At 40.5% G+C, this 14,577-nt stretch overlaps 1 protein-coding gene across 2 annotated transcripts in view; it reads left to right on the top strand.

The window, feature by feature from the left end:
• Positions 1–14,009, top strand: part of sh3pxd2aa (SH3 and PX domains 2Aa) — a 135,751-nt gene extending 121,742 nt beyond the window's left edge. For both annotated transcript variants that reach the window (XM_078413262.1, XM_078413261.1), the window contains 2 exons: positions 3,334–3,453; positions 4,225–14,009. In XM_078413262.1, the coding sequence (XP_078269388.1) occupies positions 3,334–3,453; positions 4,225–6,240 (2,136 nt within the window). In that variant the 3' untranslated portion in view covers positions 6,241–14,009. The remainder of the gene's footprint in view (positions 1–3,333; positions 3,454–4,224) is intronic.
• Positions 14,010–14,577: the final 568 nt, after the last annotated feature.

Genomic DNA, 14,577 nt, shown 5'->3' with positions numbered 1-14,577 from the left:
TGTTGCTGGTGGTGGAGTGAGTGAATGGTTGTGGATGGGGTGCCTACCAAGTGGGCTGCCACGGCCTCTATGGTGTGGAGCTTCATGAGTGTGAGAGAAGTTGCCCCATTTCATGCAAGTGTAGAGTATTCCTTTGCATTCCTGACGAGCCTTGTTGATGGTGAACAGGGTTTGAAGAGTTAAGAGGTGAGTTGCTCACCATAGGTGAGTTGCTCACCATTCCTAGCCTTCGGGGACTGAGAAGCATACTTAAGAAGGAAATCAGGAATGTAAAATGGGGGCGGGAGATAATATTAAGGAGAATCCCAGACAGATTTTATGTAAATTAAGGGAAGGAACACCCTTCATAAACCAAAGCAGTCATCTCTGTGTGGAGCTGAAGGAGATAGGCAAGGTCCTTAAAGACTTGTGGTCCTTCTCCTTTGTGTTTACGGTGGGAAGACATGTAAAGACTGGAAACGTAACAGTTAATGGAAGGGTCTTGAGGACAGTCAATATTACAGTCAAGAATATATTTTTCATTATGGTGGATAAATCTCCTGGGCCTGATCAGGCATATCCAATGACACTGTGGGAAGCTAGAGAAGAAATTAAAGGTGCCCGAGCTGATATATATGTATCATCATTAGATATGAATGAGTTGCTGGAAGACTGGTGGGTGGCTAATGCTGTGCCTCTATTTAAAAAGGTCGGCAAGGAAAAGCCTGGGAACTATGGACCAGTGAGCGTAATGTCTGCGGCAGGCAAGTTACTGGAGACTATTCTGAGGGAGGTGTATATGCATTTGGATAGACTGAGTCTGTTTAGGGATAGTTGGCATGGTTTGTATGTGGGAGATCGTGTCTCACGAATCTGATTGAATTTTCTTTTTTGAAGTAATTAAAAAGTTGATGAGGGCAAAGCCGTAGATGTGCCTCAGAGATCAGTGTTTGGCCCTTTACCATTTGTAGTTTACATCAATGATTTGGATGAGAATGTACAGGGCTTGATTAGTAAGTTTATAGATGACACAAAAGTCAGTGGCATCATAGATAGTGAAGATGGTTATCAAAAATTTCAGCATCATCTTAATCAGTTAGGCAGGTGGGCTAAGTACGGTTAATGGAGTTTAATACAGATAAGTTCGAAGTGTTGCATTTTGTGACTTCTAACCAGGGCAGGACCTTCACATTGAATGGCAGGGCTCTGGTGTGTATTGTAGAGCGGAAGGATCTAGGAGTGCAGGTACATAGTTCCTTGAAAGTGGTATCACAGGTATACAAGGTGGTCAGGAAAGCTTTTGGCACATTGGCCTTCATCAGTCAGAGTACTGGGTATAAAAGTTGGAATGTTATGTTACAGTTCTACCAAGACATTGGTGAGACCACGTTTTGAGTTTTGTGTTCAGTTTTGCTCACCATGTTACAAGAGAGATGTTGTTAAGCTGGAAAAGATGTGGAGAAGATTTAGGAGAATGTTGCCAGGACTCGAGGGCCTGAGCTGTAGAGAGTTTGAGCAAGCTCGGACTTTCTTCCTTGGAGCACAGGTAGATGACAGGTAATCTTATTGAGGTGTAAAAGATCATGAGGGGAATAGATAGGTTGCATGCACAGAGCTTTTTACTCAGAGTAGGGAAATCAAGAATCAGAGGGGAAAATGTTTATAGGAACCTGAGGGGCAACTTTTTCACATAGGGTGGTGGCTACGTGGATCGAGCTGCCAGAGGAGATAGTTGACGCAGGTAGTATCACAACATTTAAAATACATTTGGGCAGCTACATGGATGGAAATGTTTAAAAGTAGGTGGGACTAGTGAAGATGGGGTTTCATAGAAAATAGGTGCAATATGCATACCGTTGGGTTGTAAGCTACTCAAGCAGAATATGAGGTGCTGTTCCACCAGTTTGAAGGTGGCCTCACATTGGCAATGCAGGAGACCCAGGGCAGAAAGGCAGTATGGGAATGGGCAGAGTTAAAATGGTTACCGGGAAGTCCAGTAGACCTTGCATTAGTGTTCAACGAAATGGTTGCTGAGTCTACACTTAGTTTTTTCTGATGTAAAGAAGGCTACATTGGGAACACTGAATGCAGTAGATGAGATTAGAGGTGCACATGAACCTCTGTCTTTGCCTGGAAGGACTGCTGGAGTCCCTGGATGGGTGTTGTTTGTGAGAGAGAGGTTTGTGTGTTACATTTCTGCAGTTGCAGGGAAAAGTACCTGGGGGTTAGGTTTGGTGTTTGGCTTGGGTGGAAAGAGATGAGTGAACCAAGGAATGGTGAAGGGAGCGGTCCGTGCGAAGACAGAAAGGAGTGGAGATGGGAAGATATGACTGGAGGTGGGAACATGTTTCAGGTGGCGGAAATGTTGGAAATGAAAGCTGGTGAGTGAAAGATGAGGACCACGGGATCTCAATCCTTGTTCCATTTGGAGGGGAGGGGGGAGTGCATTGGTAGAGCAAGAACAGAACTAAGGGACACAGAGGAGACATGGGTGACAGCAGTAAACCATGTTTACTAAAGAAAGAGGACACCCCGGATGTCGTAGAATGAAAAGCCTCATCTTTTTTGCAGGTACGTCAGAAACAAAGATATTCAGAGTAGGTGATAGCATTTTTGCAAGAATCAGGGTGGGAGGAGGTGCAGTCCAGATAACTGGGAATCGGTGAGTTTATAGTAGATGTTAGTTGACAGCCTGTACCCTGTGACGGAGACAGATCTAGAAAGGGAAGAGAGGTGGCGGAAATAGTACAAACTAGACCAAGTGAACCTGTTGGGCCCAAACCTCTTCTGCATTGGTGCAGCACCCTCACCTCCCCACCTCCCCCCTCCCTACCTCCCTCCCTTCCTCCCCCTCCCTCCCTAGGAAATAGATTTAAAATTTAAAGTGTGAATAACTTTTAAAATATAACACTGATTTCAATGAAACTTCTTCCATTCGCACCAAAGGGATGACGGTAAGTAAGGTGGGCCTAAAATTGTCACGCTATCGTGTACCGTTTTGGCTGTAGTTCAGGAACAAACAAACAGACAAGAATTTTAGTATATAGATGAATTTGAGGGCAGAGTGAAAATTAGGGTAAAGTTATGAAATCAGGGACATTCTGCCAGGGACAGTTTGTGAGAACACAGTTTCCCTTAAAACATTGAGTCAAAATGTATTCTTTGTGAAATTTCTTTTTTCTGAAAATACAAAATGTTTAGAACAGGAAGGAGAGAAAATATATGTATCTTCAAAGCTGAATAAATTGAATGCCAATGTTTGGAATTTTCTGTTGCTTTTGTTCCACGTAAGAGGTAATGACGGCAGCTTTGAAAGTGCTTAACCAGTCTTCACTTCCGATTTCAAATATCCAGGGATTCCAGTTGCCCAAGCCTCCAGAGCCGCCTGCTGTTGAAGTGGAATACTACACCATTGCAGAATTCCAGACACACATCTCCGATGGCATCAGCTTCCGAGGAGGCCAGAAAGCTGAGGTAGGCTTCCTACTTTAATCATCCCCGGCTGAAGTTTACACAAGGAAGCTTGTCACTTATAAGCAATTATTTAGGATAGTGGGATCGGACTTCTTTGTCCTCAGTACAGTACACCCTTGCAATAACAGACCTCAATATATTGGAGTTATGCTATCGCGGACCGAAGCTCCCGTTGCTCCTCCCTCCCACTTCCGCCAGCGATCAGCATGAAGGTGGCGTGAGTACCGGACCCGTCCCTGGTGCACCGCATCTGGGACGGGGGCTCTGGGGCTCCCCGGCCTGTGATATCCTGCTGGTTTAACGTCTCCCCCACCCCCACGCCATGTTTCCTCCCTCCTAGCCGTGGATTAAACTTTACCCCCCACCCCACAGTTTTAGCAGACAATCTGTAATAACGACCCCCCACCCCATGGTCTGTAATTGAGGGTTTACTGTATTCCATAAATTGTGCTAACAAATTACTTCCATGCCTGTGTAATTGCTGGTGTTTGGAAAAAAGCTAGTCTTTCTTTCTCAATTCATCTATTTGTTTCCTGATGTGGTTTACAAAATCACAATATTTAATCCTCTATAGAATACTCAGTACTGATATTTATGTTTGCAATGTTTTGATTTGAAAGGCTTAGCATTAAGCAAGGACTTACAACAAAATTCTATAACATCTCCTTCTTGCCCATGCACCTCTGCTTCCATCCTCCACACTTCATCTTTATCTGATTGTTCTTTATATCTGTCTGAAATATAGTAATTGTTTACGTATTTAATCCATAGGTCATTGAGAAAAACCTAGGCGGATGGTGGTATGTGCAGATTGGGCAAAAGGAAGGCTGGGCACCATCGTCATACATTGACAAAAGAAAGAAACCAAACCTGTCCAGAAGAAGCAGCACACTCATGCGGCCAAAGGTCCCTCCCCCAGCACCACCCACCAAAAGCAAGCCAAACCCTGACGAAACAAGTCCAGGAAATGAGCGGGAATGCACACAGCAAAAACCCAAGTTTGAGGAACCAGAGTATGATATTCCTTCTGCACTATATGACCACGGGCCACAAAATGATCTGAGGAGCGCTACTGATGAACTAGTCAAAGAAGAATTATTAGAACAGGACCAGACAGCTTCCAGCCAACAACAGATCAAACAATGCCCAAACTCTACACCGAGGAAAGCTTACTTCAGAGTTGGTGAATCTTCAGAAAGTTTGCCTTGTGATCACCAATTTATGTGTACTTCTGGTGATAAGGATTGCAACCAAGGGGGAAGTAACAATAGTTTAGCATCTAATGGGGTCTATGAAACTGTTAGTCAGGTTGTTGCTACACTGTCAGTAACTGAGACCAGCTCTTCACCAAAAAACATTTCACCAAAACATTCTCTAAAAAATCTTCAATTAAAATCTGAGACCAAAAAGGACCTGGATCTTGGAAAGAGTGCAGAGAATTCAAGCAAATCCATGGTTGATATCAATGGCTGCATTGTACAGAAACCTGGACCAAAACGAGAAAAGGACGCCTGTGAAACAAATTCAGGCACAGATCAGAGAGCCATTTCCAGTCCCATCACAAAGCCAAAGCCTTCTGTAAGACCAAAGCCTTTCCTGGTAAAACCAGAAGTGCAGAATATGGAGATGAGCAGCATCAGGCGCCATCTTCGGCACACAGGACAAATTAAGCATAGCTCCAAAAGGGCAAAAAGTGATGATGTGGATACTAGTTCATTAACATCTTCTGAAAATTCAGAAGATTCCTTCACTAAAAGTACAGTTGATCTTTCAATGCATGCATCACCGGGTCATCATCAGTCGGACGTGGCAAGGCCCAGTGAGCAGGAGGCAGAGTCCTTGCACCAATATAGGACAGTGGATAAATATGAAAAAGTTCAGGACAATGAAATCAGTTTTCCAGCAGGAATAATGGTAGAGGTTCTGGAAAAACAAGATAGTGGTTGGTGGTTTATTAGAATTGAAGACTCGGAGGGATGGGCACCTGTCTATTTCTTGGAGCGTGTGAGTGGCAAACCTGCAGAGAGCACTGCTAAGTTGGAAACGTGTGGAGGTGAGAGATCAATGAATGAAAAGCAACTCAACAGCACTGAGAAAATAGACACGGTCCAGACATTAAATAACATCAACCTTGGTCTAAAGAGAGTAACACCTCCAATCCCTGCAAAGCCCCCTGGAGGCTTTACTAGACTAGGAGGAAATGTGAATGGTTCCGTAAAAATGAGAAACGGTTTAAAGCAAGCAACTGTGAGGCCACAATCCGTGTTCGTTGCCCCCTCTTGCAAAGAAAGTACCAACCTGGCTGGATTACTCAGGAGGAATGAATCTATGGTGTGCACAGACAATATCAGGTCTACTTTCAGTATTCGCCGAAATTCATCCTTCAACATTGTCCGATTACGGAAGAAGCCTGATGAATCTGATAACCTTCACTCATCTATATTGTCTTCCAGCCAAACAAAGGGTAAACCTCCAGAAAGGTGCGCAGTTATTGAACCAGATGTCACAGCAAGAATCTCCCACAAAAACGGAATTCCTGTGTCTGCTGTTAGACCAAAGCCAGTATGCATCCAGGAGAAACCCCAGTTCGTGCAGAACAACTGGAGAGAGATGTACATTGCAATTGCTGACTATCAGGGAGATGAAGAAACCATGGGTTTCCAAGAAGGGAGTTGCGTGGAGGTGCTGGAACGCAATCCCAATGGTTGGTGGTACTGTCAAATAATGGACAGTGGACGTTGTCAAAAAGGATGGGTGCCTTCAAATTATTTAGAAAAAAAGCACTAATATTTGTTTTATATAAAATATTTCTAATTTATAGATGCAATATGCATTTTCTAATAGAACTATCAGGTAGTACCACATGCCTGCCATGGAATAAATGTTGCTATATTTCAACTGCTGGACTGCTGAGCTAGTGTATACAAGTAAGACTGAAACATAAATATAATGAAGTTTGTGGAAAGCTACCTGCAGACACTGGAATCGTGCGGTGTGTTTGCATGTGGAGGCTTTACAGTGATGAAACTTCAGAGTGGACCTGATTGTTTACAGCTGGAAAAAGGCACGTTGCATTTTCATGTGCAACAGATTTACTCAAAAGCCGGACCTTTGAGCAGAGTCGAAGTATTAAGTTAATTATTATTGCTCTCTTTTGTTTTATTATTTGCTAGACAGAATAGTCAGGAGTTACTCCAGATTAATTTTTCACTGGTGTCTTTAGCATGCCATAATTTCATACATTAGCATTCCTTTCATTCTGTCATATGTAAAAGTTTATTCATTTAAAATTTATTTTTAGATGCGACGAGGAAGCATTTAGCCCTCTCCAGCCTGTGCACAATCTGGAATATGGCAGAATTGGTCGAAATTAACAATATTCCTGGATTGACTGTAGTTACAGAAAAGATTGGATAAATTGGGTCGTTTATCCTAGAATGAAGGAGGCTGCGGGGATAACCTGGTAGATATATATAAAATTGGGGGACATGGTTAGGATAGATAGAATAATTTTCTCATCAAAACCAAAGCGGTGTAGGTTGAAGTTGTTTTAAATGGGATCAAAGAGGCATGTTTATTTTGGTTTCATTTGTGACTTATGGTTGATATCTGCCAGAGGAGCCAGTGGAATTAGATACAAGTACTACATATAAGAGACATTTAGACAGGCATAATTAAACAAGGTAGACCGCTTTTCAAAGAAGTAACCAAGAAAGTCAATGAGGGTAGGTTTGTAGTCATAGTCCATATGGACATCTGCAAGGCCTTTGATAAGGTTCTGCATGGTAGGCTGCTCTGGAAGATTAGATTGCATAAGTTTGCAGGATGGGCAAGGGAACGATAGAGAATTAACAGGGTGATGGTGGAAGGTTTTTTTTTCTGGAAGCTGTAACTGCTGGAGTATCTCAGCAATCGGCCCAGCACTGGTCTCTGTTTGTCATCTTATCAATGAATTGAGTAAGAATGTAGACACAAGAAATAGCAGATGTTAGTTTGCAAAAAAAGACACACAGTACAGGATTAACTCAGCAGGACAGGCATTACTTCAGCACTTTACATCATTTTTTGGATGAGGCATGATTAGTAAGTTTGCAGATGACACTACAATAGATGGTACAGGAGACAGTGGCCACAGTTATCGGGAATTACTGCGGAATCTTGATCAGATGGGTAAGTGGAAGAGGAATAGCAAATGGAGTTTAATTCGTAAAAGTGCAAGGTGTTGCATTTTGAGAAGTCAAACCAGAGGAGGACTTTCAGTGAATGGTGGGGTCCTGGGGAGTGTTGTAGAACATAGAGACCGAAGAGTACAAATGCATTGTTCCCTGACAGAGATGTCACAGGTAGACAGAGTGGTGAAGAAAGCTGTTGGCACACTATCCTTTGAGAGTTGAAGCACTGAGTATAAACGTTGGGATGCTATTGCAGTTGTACAAGACATTGGTAAAGCCACACTTTGAATGTAATGTTCAGTTTTGATCACCCGGCGATAGGAACAATGCCATTTAGCTGGAAAGAGTGCAGAAAATATTTGCGAGGAAATTGCCAGGACTTGACAAGAACTTCAGTCCTTGGAACCAAAGAGGCTAGAGCGTGATCTTACAGAGGAGTATAAGATCATGAGGGGAATAGATAGTGTGAATGCACACAATCTTTCTCCCAGGGTTGGGGAATCAAGAGCTAAAGGGCATAGGTTTAAACTGAGAGGGTAAAAATTTAATAGCAATGTGAGGAGCAACCTTTTCACACCATGGTGGTCATATATGGAACAAATTGCCCGTGGAAGTGGATGAGGCAGGTATTACAACAACAATAAAAAGAAATTTGGACAGTTACATGGATAAGAGAGGTTTAGATAGGTCAAATGCATGCAAATGGGACTAACTTAGATGAGGCATTTTGGTCGGCATGGTTGATTTAGACCAAAGGGCCTGTTTCCATACTGTATGGCTCTACATAGATACCTTGGAGTATTATTAATTCAAAGCTTTCAATAGTGTGCCAAATATTGAAAATTCAATGGTCCCATTATATTCTGCCTTTACATTTTTAACCAAGTCTGCGCACCAGGGAATATGAATTTATTATTCCTTTTGAACATGTAACATAAAAGGCAATGACTACCTAACAAAGCACACAGAATCTTCATGTGTTGAAAACTGAAGGTCTGTGACATTTTGAATATTAAACAAAGGTACTAATTCCACCTGACCATGACTTTGATACTCACTGTGGACTAGACATGGACAGGAAATCTGGCTGAGATATCTGGGATGCAGTTGGCTGGAAGGGTTTATGCTTCCTCATCAGCAGGGCAGTGTTGTGTAAACTTGTGTCGCAAATAATGCTTGCTTTGCTACCAGTGATGTAAAAATATATTAATGGTGTGGAAATTGGTGCATCTGCAGAATGATGCACAACCCGTTCCTCTGGGAACGGATAAGGGTCCTCTTCAGATTAGTAATATCGCACACACCAGCTTTTAAATATCACTGGTCTCAACTTTCAATCATAAGCTGCCTATCTGGAATAAAGCATTTTTAATGATTTAGTGCACAGCTTGAAATCAATGTTGATATTTTATGTTTATAATAATCTATAAGAATTGGCACAAGTGACGTTTACAGAGCCATGTTAGGTAAATTGCAGGCTCACTAGAAATGTATCTGACCAGTATTAGACTAACAGCCAGGTACTTCCAGTTCACTGATATCGATGGTTTCATTTCTTGAAAACAACGTACGGTGTTAAATAGTGTAAAACCTTGTATGGTTTTGTATGAAAGTTGCTCAGGGTTGGAAGAATGTGCTTTCCTCACGTCACTGACCTCCAACCACGTATTTACATTAAAACTAATCCTCCTGCATTTTACAACCTGTTCTTATCAGATGTCTCAAGATTTCAGAATTGTTTTCTGAATGCATGGAAACAATAAGATCAAACTTGTCCATTTATCATGTTAGAACTTTCTAGATTCTTCCAACCTCGAGTTTCCATTGTAAGTTGAGAAGGGAATTTATAGACAACATAACATTTCCATTGTGCTGATATATACTTAGCATGTACATATGTGTAGCACTCATCATCAATTTCAATTTCATATCATAATATCCAAGTGGAATTATCCACTTTCGGCTTTCCTTTTATAATTTTTGCCAAAAGAAACAGAATGAGTAAAAGTGCAATATAGAATTGATGTAAATTGAGGGTAAGAAAGAAAATTATGCTGGCCAATTGTCTCTGTGGACATTTATTGGAGATTAATTAAGACACGTGCAATTGGGCAGCCGGGGACAGGTTCCGTACATGTACAAGCAAGCGACAAAGATAGTAGGAGGCAGAAGATAAGTTGTGGATGAAGTGTGACTGGGATAGGATCTGAACAGGATCTGAAATCCATATACGGTTAAACAGAAACCAAATACTCTAGATGCTGAACTTTTGAAATAAAATGAGAACATACACACTATATTCAGGAAGTCAGCCAACATTTGTAGAGAGAGAGAGATAGTGAACATTTCAATCAATGATCTCATGTCAACCATAGCAGTTGATAAAAGATGTGGACCCTGGTGCAATCAAATGTAATGGGAAAGGAGAGCACTTGTGCACACTGTGAAAACCGAATAGGATTCAGGAAAACCATTCTCAGGCACTGCCTTTGGATGTAGGTTTCAATTTTTGATCTTACCTAGTCTATCTACAAACAGTGATATAGTTAACACTTCAGTGTATAGATAGGCTTTGCTCAGTTAGTTTGGCAAACCAGCAAGAGATAAAGCATAGTTTTGTAAACTATTCTTTTACACAAAAGCACCTTTATTGTTGGTTGTATAGCAGTAGAGGCCAAAATGAAGGAAAGAGATTTCCCGGGTGTGCTGTCTATACACCCATAGGACAATAAATATCTTGTTTTATGATTAACAGATCAGGAACCCTGCTGAATTCTAGCTGTCTCATCAGCAGGTAAAACGTCTTTGTGATGATCTCACCTGGATTATCATGATGAGACTGTCTTGAGGCTGTATCTCTGCTTTAGTTATTGGTGATAATTTCAATATGACCCAAGAAACAATTAACCAGTGCCTTTTCAGGACCTCTGGACTTCACTGCCAATTCCCCAGATTTCACTGCCAATTCCCCAGACTTCACTGCCAATTCCCCAGACTTCACTGCCAATTAAATACTTAATGACAATTAAATACTTAAATATAAATCACATCACTATTGTAATTCAGAAAATACAACAGTAACCTTAAACTCCCCAAAAGAGATAGGTGGATGAATGTTAAATGTATTTTTTATGATGCTGGTTCAGAAATAAACAGTTGGGTATTACCAAAATTTGCATGCAACTATTAAAAGAAGTGAATGTGATCTTTGAAGTCCACCTGTGAAATCATTGAGGCCTAGGTTGTAGCCTTGCCTAGAAGCATCTTAACAGCATAACCCTGCCTTTGTGCTGCCACTCCAACAATGCAATGCTCCTTCATTACTGCCTTTCTGACCTGTGGCTCTCCCTCAGTGTGGCTGTTCTGATGGGAGACCATTCCCTCAGTACTTTCATTTAAAGGCTGCAGCACTCCTTCATCGACAGCCCATTGACATTACTGTGCTCCCTCTGTACTCTTTGTTACACTAAAGCAGTCTTTCAGTCCTGATCCTCCAACAGTGTAGTGCTCTTTCAGTATTGCCTGTTAGATATTACAGCAGTCTGTAAGCAATGCATCATTATCACATTTTAACAAAACATAATGTGCCAATTCATTTTAAGGCAGATTATATCTGGCATGTTCAATTTAAATGTGAAGTATTCCTGTAAGTAACATAGACTTTTCACTGAACATATTCTTTCATTGACTTATTCTTTGCTAAGAATGAAAACTCTACCCTCTCAACTGATGCATCTGATGGTAAAAATTTGAACTCTGTCATTATATACTGCCACATTTCCTGGATTAACAGATGTGCCTGCCAATATCCTAAATCGTTTAGATTGCAAGAGCTGAAAATGAAAAGATTGCTATTATTTTCACTTTTGGTGTGCCTGCAATCTTGCACTTCATTTCTTGTGACTACCATAATCTCAAATGGCGATGGTAAGAGCAGGGGAAAAGCCTACAATCCTCATCTCTTCATTGTTTGACCAATTTACCACTCATTTTGCATCTGAAGCCCAGTACCCCATCTAATTTTCATATTCTCACTTGTGTCTATCTTCATATTCTCACTGTTCAAAACTTTAGTATTCTCAGTCTTGAATAAATAAATGACTGAGCATTCTTTCAGCTAGCTGAAGTTGAGAGTTTTAAAAATGTGACCACCCCCACAGAAAGAAAATTTTAATGCACACTGATGCTCGGACACCTAAATTGCTGCACGCTGATGCTCGGACAAAGTTCCTTGGTTCTAGGCACTGGAGCCTGAGGAAACTGCATCTCAGTATCCACCCTATACATTCCTTTTAGAATCTTGCCAGTCTCAGTAAAATTATTTTTGCATTCTTTTCCATTGATTGTCAGGCAATCTTCCTCAAACTCTGCCTACAGGACAACTCCCTTATCCCAGGATTACATTCATGAACATACATCCATACATTACATTTTGTTTTAGCTATAGAGACTAATTCTGCACACTGTTTTCCAAATGTGATCTCTCCGATGCTGTGTACAATCGCAGCAAGTGTCTTCTACTTTTATATTCTAACCCCTCCTGTAACGTACTACTTGCCGATCTAATTGTTTGCTGTACCTACATGTTTATTATCTGCCTGTGAAGAAGCATCTAAATCTTTGGATTTATACTGTACAGTCACAGCTGCTGTGATTTTCTTCACATCCTGTACCTTTAGTTAATAATGGTGCACTATTAAAAAGGGCTAGAAGTGACTTTCTTCATTGCAATGAATTGTCCGATATGCAAAGTTCTGAATTTGTCATCATTATTATTATGTACGTTGGGTTGCTTGTGGTCTCTTTGACAACTAAATATTAAAATCCAAAAGCAGATACTGGAAATATCAAATATAAAAATGACAATACTGGGAAGAACACTCAACATCAGGCAGCAACTGTACAGAGAGAAATGGTCAGGGATCTTTCATCATTGAATTTTAATTAAATAAAAATATGTTTTGTATTAGTTTAGTGCTTCATTGCATTTCACAAGTTGCAGGTCACTTTACAGCCAAGGTTTACTGTAGAATCGTTAACACATTTTTAATATCAATAAACACAGCAGCACACTATCCGGCCCTAGAAATTAGAGAGAAACAAATCTTGAACATTTATCCTGGTACTATGTTGGTGGTAGGTAAAATAGGCAATTGGCCAGGACAAAGTGGATTTTCTACCCATCGGTTACTCTAGCTACCTGAATGATGTCAACCACAGAATGACCTCTATTAATTTGGCACAGTCTTCATACACCATTGAAATACTGGTAATGATGTCCAGGGTGCTCTGAACACATACCATGCGATTTTAGAGGTTTACATTGTATTGATTTGTTTTCTAAAAATAGTAAAGAAGGCTCACTATTTTTGTCTTGTGTCCGGATTTTTGTGTTGGCGTGGGACTAATGTGCCTGCTTTGTCAGAGGGCTTATACTGGCTGCCTCCTGTGCGCTCTACCCATGAATTTCTGTGCTTTTATTTCATTTTCAGGTGTTTGTGATTTATAGATGGATATGCTTTTGTAACACAAAATATTTCAATATATTACTATCCTTAATACAGTCATTGTAACTTGTTGCAAACTTTGACTATAATGGATATTCAACATGGAACACAGCCATACCAGTCTTAATCTTTTTGGTCCATGTCAGTTGAACATTAACAAACCAAACAGAATAAGAAAAGGAACATGGTCCCTACAGTTGTACTAATTAGCACAGTAAGGACAGCCTGAATTAAATGGAAGGGGTCAGAGTTAGTTATTTAAAGGCTAAGGGCTACTTGTTGTTAGCAAGCATCGTGCCATTGGAATGAATCAGTGGGGAATTAATTTTAATCACATAATCAAAGCACAGAAACAGGCCCTTTGGCCCTACTCATCCATGCCAACTGATGCCCAACTAAGCTGGTGCTATTTGCCCACATTTGGTCCAAATCCCTCTTAACCTTCCTATCCAAGTCCCTGTGCAATCATTAATAAAATGCAGGGTTTTTGCAACAACATTGACGGTGAAGTCTGATGCAGGGTTTACATCACTGCTATGTATACTGAAATATCTACTCTAATATATACTTCCAGTGTCCTGACAAAATAACTTGCTATTCTTATAAAATAAACCAGATCTCAACTCGTGTGCACTTCATTACACTTGTAGTACTTACTTGATAGATTGAGCTGACATAAGCCATCCTATTTTTAATGGCATTATTTAGGCCATTAATTAAAAACAGAAGTCACTTCTCTTTTCAGGTTCATTGCTTGAATCTTCAGCATTGATTCTTTTTCTAAAATACCAAGGTTTTGATATATGAATCTTTTTTGTATATTTTTTCAAGTATCCATGATGTATCTGTAATTCAGCAGAACCAAAATGACAATAAACGTGGAACACATGGTGTAAATCTTTGTAGCAGTATTTTTGTGAGATTGTGCTAGCAGTCATCTCAGAACATTTCCCACAGAGTACAAAGATTAGCCAGTTAGTAGGTGTGGGAATATATAGAGGAAAGGGGTGTATTAAAATGAATTTAATTAAAAAGTTACATTGAGGAGAGAATTACGATTAAGGCTCACATTACACTCAAACTAAAATGATTAATATTGAGAAAATATGAACTAGATAAAATGTATTTGAAGCTATGTGACTGCTTTTCAAAGTTTAGAAAACCAATTGAATAAAATTATAATATGAGCTGGCAGGGCAGGTTGTGTTTAACTTGTCTGGGCATTTGTCAAGACCAGTGAAGTCCCACAAGAGCAGAAAGTGTCTACAGCACAAACATTGTTTCAGTAACTCAGCAGGACAGGCAGCATCTCTGGGGTGAAGGAATGGGTGACATTTTGGGTCGAGACCCTTCTTCAGACACATCTTAGTTTCAGTGTTGACTGAATCTTTTCAAAAATTGGGGAAAGGAAATTACATGTCAACTTTCTCCATGCAGTAGCCACC

The sequence above is a fragment of the Rhinoraja longicauda genome, chromosome 16, assembly GCF_053455715.1.
Source record: "Rhinoraja longicauda isolate Sanriku21f chromosome 16, sRhiLon1.1, whole genome shotgun sequence".
In the NCBI taxonomy this organism is placed as follows: domain Eukaryota; kingdom Metazoa; phylum Chordata; class Chondrichthyes; order Rajiformes; family Arhynchobatidae; genus Rhinoraja; species Rhinoraja longicauda.
Note: the sequence above shows the minus strand (reverse complement) of the source record. Positions and strands in the feature narration are given on the sequence as shown.